At 33.1% G+C, this 6,396-nt stretch overlaps 1 protein-coding gene across 1 annotated transcript in view; it reads right to left on the reverse strand.

Moving 5' to 3' along the window:
* Window positions 1-607: 607 nt before the first annotated feature.
* LOC128690737 (lachesin-like) overlaps window positions 608-6,396 on the reverse strand; it is a 175,854-nt gene continuing 170,065 nt past the window's right edge. Inside the window, exons 7-8 of the mRNA XM_070088138.1 lie at window positions 3,880-4,032; window positions 608-744 (exon numbers count right to left, since the gene is read on the reverse strand). Coding sequence (XP_069944239.1) covers window positions 608-744; window positions 3,880-4,032 — 290 coding nt within the window. The remainder of the gene's footprint in view (window positions 745-3,879; window positions 4,033-6,396) is intronic.

The raw sequence follows: 6,396 nt of genomic DNA on the forward strand, positions 1-6,396 counted from the left end.
TCATTTCAGCAGAGCCTTCAACACAGGAGGGATGTGTGTGGCCTTACTGTTATGTGCAAGGCCAATATTGTAAAAGTACCACACTTGGATCCACTTCGAGGACAGCGTGAAGCAAGTTTCTATACCACAAGACGGGCAGAAAGCAGCAACGTCACTCTGGCTGTACCCTTCTCAAGAACATCACTTCGTCTTAGATCATTTATTCCCAGGATGACTGAGTCTGGAACACATTCGTACAGCATTATGATGTCAATGAGATAAAGTCAGTTGATAAGATGAAAATACTAGCCCACAGAGGGCTCCAACTTCATCCTGTTCCCTACTTGTATGTTTCATAACAATAAAAATTGCTTTCAAATGAGCTGATGTAGGCAACAGCTCTTAGCCTGTCAATAAAGTTAGGAATCCTTAACCTGTAAATAGCTTGTCAATAAAGCTAGGAATCCTTAACCTAACCTTTTCAAACCCTGTGTAAAAGAGAGAGAGAGAGAGAGAGAGAGAGAGAGAGAGAGAGAGAGAGAGAGAGAGAGAGAGAGAGAGAGAGAATTTAGTTTGGTATGAACTGGATAGAAAATTTGCTTTTTGAGAAAATTTCATAAAATTTGTGCTAACCTCCTTTATTGTAGGTAAATGTTTTCCTTTCCTGGTGTTTATTCCAGTGGTTGTCAGCCTCCTGATGTTTTTGTTTATGTTTATGCAGCTTTTCAGACTCTTCTTCTATATCTTCCGCTCTCCCATTCTTGCCTGTTATGGAAACAAATATATACTAATATTTTAAACAATATGTTGTCATTATCAAAAAAATTTTTTTTTCGTTTGGGTTTATTTTCATTACTTATTATTAATCATCTAATGTTCAAACATGCAGGAAGCAGGAAAATTAATTCTCGTAACATGTTCTGTAACCTTTTATTGAGAAATTTTACTGAATTCGAGTAGATAATATTTGCACAATAGTCATAAATGCTCTTAATAAATACGAGATAATTTATGCGTTTTATGAAATGTTAAACATGCGAGAAAAACACTTAAAATTTAACTGAAATGTCGAAATATGTTATTAAATATTTTCCCATTTTATCTATATATGAAAATCAATAACTAATTATTTAAAGTAAATAAGAATTTTTAAACGCATTCATTCTACTCAGTTCTCAAATTGAATAAAATAATTAAAGTGAGTTAATCAATATATATTCTAAGATATTTTCTAGAAAATAGTTACTGATAAAACTACAAAAAACAATGTCAGATTAATTGAAATGTATTGATTGGTTAACATGTTTCGATAATTTTCATGTGATTCATGATAGGAGTAGTGAGGTTATTACCCGAAGACTTTTCTCATAAATAAAAGAAAGCGAGAGTTTGTACCTGTTAACTTATCAATAAATCTAAAAAGGTTGATATCTTAGTATAATTGGTGGTAATTCATAATTCTCATTGACTTAGCGTGTAAATATTATATTTTATTACATGACAGCAAGAAAAAAATTCTTGTTTTTAAGGTATTGCGTTAAAATAAGGATTGGTTTGCATTCTACATACATTGAAAATTATGTAATAATAAAAATAATTTTAAATAACTTCAGAGGTATATAAATCCAATAAAATAGTAGGAATATCAAATGGAACATCCACTTGATGATGCAAATCCTGGAATGATTCTCTTGAACCTTTTCATCAGTACTTTCATTAACACTGGTCAACAACAACAACAAAAATCGTTAACAAATATATTTGAACGTAATTCGGGTATTTTGGGGTTGCTGAATTCGAAAATGGCAGGTTTTTCAAAATGGCTCTGTTTTGTGAGATATTGCATACCTACCTTCAATTAACAGGAAACTTAACCATCACGCGTGTATATGTATAAGCAGTGACAATTTGTATATGCACATAATTTTATTAAAAATTAGAATTTTTGTTTTCAAGTGATTTAATATTTAACGAAAGAAGTTGTATCAACAACGATCACGTGACAATATTGCAACCTATTTTTGTTATTTTTTCCAGAGAAACATGAGTTCTTCACGAAGAGCGTGCTTGAACAATCCTTATGTATTTTGCAACATTTGTGGCAAAAAATCACCATAGATTTTGTAAAACAAGCTTAAATTGCTTATGTGTAGAATGCTTACAACAGTGGAAAAAATGAGCAAAAGGAAAGTTTAAACTTCGGTGAGTCTATTATGTGGAGAGTCGAAAAACCACTACCACGATTGTTATTTTCGTATGGTGAATGTGAAGGGTTTCAACGGATACAATATGAAAGTGAAGAGGGAATATCCTGATTTGGAGTCAGCAAGGAGACCTGTGCCACACAGAGAAGACTTACCCATACCAGTGTTTACAACACTGTCTGACCTGTCGCTGTCAGGTGTTGAAGAAACTCAGGGTTTAGGATGCAACAGAGGGGGTACCAGTGGAAGTGAATATGAAGTATTTCAACACCCCAGCAATTCTCTGCCAAAACAAGCATCTGAACTTTTAGCATCCAGACTAAAAGAAAAGAACTGCCTACAACAAGAAGTTAGAATAACAGCTTATAGGACAAGAGATGTTGAACTCCTTCCTCACTTCAACCAAAATGAAGAACTTGTATACTACAATAATATTCCTGGACTTCTTCGAATGAGATTTGAATATCAGCCAGGATATTGGCTGTTGTTTATATACAGCTCCATTTGAAGCTTGAAATGAGCCTTACTGCACAGTGGTAACTAACATGCTTCTCTGCGAATTGCTCAAGAACAAAACTTAAAGAAGAAAACGAAAATATCAGAATAGTATTACAGAAGCTTTGCTATCATGAGAAAAGATGGTAAATTTCTTTCTTTCTTCCATGATCTAAAAAATAATTTCAATACGATTTGCAAATTAGCTCTGCCTGATCAGTATATTTTTCACATCTTTCAAATACCAAATTTATCAAAAACTAAAGTCAATTAGCACCACAATCTTAAACTAAAATCAGTGTAATATCATTGACCAGAATAAAGGAGTGTTGACCAGTGTGATAAATTAAACGTTTTATTTTAATTCTCATGATGATCTGTTCAACCAGTGTGTCGTATTTTTACGTTATATATATGAAATAAACCCTCCTGAGCTCTGTAGAGTCTGTAACAAAAAAAAAATCAGATTTTTTTTCATTTCTGTTGTAATTTTTCTCAATGCGTTAATATCTCGTTTATATTTTTATAGTGCGGATCAAATTGACTGAAATATATATTTTTTGTAGATGATAACTGATAGTGTAGTTGTAATTAACATTCAACTCACATATGTATGCGAGTGTTAGAATAGGTTCTATTCTCCGTCTTTTTAGATTCAGATGAACGAGTTTCCTATGTGTTCTCACCTGGTTGCATTAAAAAGTCCATGTGGAAGATCTCTTACTGATTAAATATTTCAATAAACAGTTAATTATATTTCCTCCGTGTTCCACAAAACATTGCAATAAACTAATTAAGGTCTGTATAATATAAAAAAATTATTCTTTCTAACTAAATCTTTAATTTCAAGCCGCGAGAGATTATGTGAAAATAATGAACAACGACATTTCTATAATATTTATTATTACGACAGTTAATAAAATTGTTTTTATCATAACATTTTTATAATGCCATTTATATTAATTTATTTTATTTTAATCCTTTCATTATAATAACATTATTAGATCAACATCTATTATAACATTTCGTTGCATGGGAAGCTTTATGAAGTTAACTTGAGAGAGCTCTGTTCGAAGGGAAACATGTGGCCTTTTCATTCACTTGTCCACGCACAGCCTCTTCAACCTTAGGAGTTTAATTAACATAGAATTCACAAGTTAACAATGACAGAGAAGAGATAGAAGAATGTAATTTTCCTTACCTATATCTACTATCCAGGGTAAAAGTCCGTCACCAGGTTGTGTGCTGGTGAACGGAAGAGTAGCGAGTGTGGTAGTCGTGGTAGTAGTGGCAGCACTGGTAGTGCTAGTAGTAGTAGTAGTAGTAGTAGTAGTAGTAGTAGTGGGCGTTATCTCTGAAACAGAAATATTAATGTTTTATTTTTTTTAGAACGTTTATTGGTCTTTGCGCTATCCAAGAAAGATATCCCTTGTATTGCATAACTCCAGTCTTCTGTACCTCAACACTGCGCAAGTTTGTAACACAGATATGTGTCATTATAGAAGATTTGAAACATACCAGGCGAGGCACTCTCTAGCTTTCAAATGTAAATTAATGACAAAATTCCTTCAATACAAATGAAAAATTAGGACAGACACAACCCAAAGCTAATTCAAATCTTTCATCAAAAACACCAGCTCTTTTCTCATTTATATTCTATTTCAAATTCTCTACAGCCCTATAGGAAAAAATATTTCATTTTTTATTTTAAAAAATCCGATTTATCAAAATTGCATTTAAATACTCACATAACCCAAAATTAATACAAACATACTTTTAATTATGATACACCAACACATACGGTTTGATGCCAATCAGAAGAGACATTCTCGAGTTATTACATTGAAAGCAAATTATTAAAAAAATTGGTAAACTGAAATTTAAACAGCTCAAGGTGAGCACTATGTATGGTTTTAGTAATGCTTAACAATGGTGAAAATTTGAGGCATTTGCCATTAACTGATCTGTGTCGAAAAATTCCAAGTTTAATAACAATTTCTTTAAAATTTCAAATTTTCACCAATTCATAGTAAACTTGTCGAGTATAATGCTTCTCATACAATAATTAATAAATAATGTTTTCAAGTCGATAAGAAGAAGCTTTCTTAAGTTAGTGAATGAAAATGGGTATTAATATTTGTTCAATAAAACTGGCAAATTGAATTATATGGCATCCAGTAACAACACGAAAAATGAATTCAGAAAACCATACCAGTGGTAAAAATTTGAAGCCGATTAGACGAGGTATTTTCTAGGTATGGCATAGATTCTAACAATTCCAAGTTTCTAAATTTACAAGGGAAAGAAAAAAAATAATAGGTACTATTTTGGCCATAAGATGCATCGGCCATTAAATATTGAAGCTCTTCTGAAAAGGTAAACTGTAATTTGTTTAATGTGATTTTAAAGGGAATACAACTGTAACACTGTTTTCACATAAAAGTGTCAAATCTGTACCTGCATACATGAAATTTACTCTTATCCGTCGTCGATATAGGAAGCACTGTTTTGAGGGTTCTGGAAATTACTGTCTGCATTCCTAGATGCTGGTAGCGGGTTCAATAACTTTAGTCATGGGGTACCTGCACTAGTCAGTTGTTCAAAATATATGCTTCCCGTTACAGTACACAACCAATGAAAGTTGAAGCCGATTGGATGAAGCGTTCTCGAGTTATAATAGAAAGAAAATATAAACGTTCAAGAAAAATTCTGACAACAACTTAAAGGGACATCTTTGGGGATACCTAAAACGACATCCATGCATGCAAATGTAGCAACGGCATCCCTGATATATAAAGAAAAAAGTATTTCTATGAGTCGAAACACATGGAATAATTTTAATAATCACATTAAGACGTAATGAAATTCTGATAAATTAGACACATGTGCAACTCTTGGGTATCTTTATTGAGGAAACGTTTCGCCACACGGTGGCTTCATCAGTCCATACAAAGGAGAATCTTGAAGAACAGGAGGAGAATGAGGTAATCAGTCCCTCAACCTTGAGTCGATGTGGTCAGTCCATCAATCTTGAATAGAATACGGCATACGTGCGGAGAAGCAGCTTATAAACCGTTGGTAGGAGAGGTGAAGCAGTCATAGGTGGTGTCACATTTGTTCATTGTGGAAGTAGGTCGTGCCCAAGAGTTAGGCAAGCGAAGAATTCCCAAGTATTAAGATCCCAAGAAGTTGCAGTGTCTGACAGGTTTGTAGATGAATGGTTCAGAGAACCGACATGTTGATAAATTAATGAAGATACCCAAGAGTTGCATATGTGTCTAATTTATCAACATGTCGGTTCTCTGAACCATTCATCTACAAATGAAATTCTATTGATTTTGTTTATAATCATGAATACAAACATAGACAGACGGGTATCTTGTTTGGACAATATGACAATATGAAGCTCACAAGCAGTTGTAACACACTGTAATATACTAAATAAGTAAGTAAGTAAGTAAGTAAATTTATTCAGGTATACACAAATACAGTTACATAGAATTATCATACATAGCAGCATATGTGTAGAGAACCTGGGATAACCCAAAAAAGTCAGACAGAGTGACTTATTTCCATTGGGGTCCTTTACTAAAAACATTCTGCATTTCACTGTAACTTGATGTCACACTGTACCATAATGGCACACTATGATACACTGCAATATACAAAATGACACACTGCGACATATATACTGACAAACACTCTGTAACACACACAG

The sequence above is a fragment of the Cherax quadricarinatus genome, chromosome 24 (assembly GCF_038502225.1).
Source record: "Cherax quadricarinatus isolate ZL_2023a chromosome 24, ASM3850222v1, whole genome shotgun sequence".
NCBI classification, from domain to species: Eukaryota; Metazoa; Arthropoda; class Malacostraca; order Decapoda; family Parastacidae; genus Cherax; species Cherax quadricarinatus.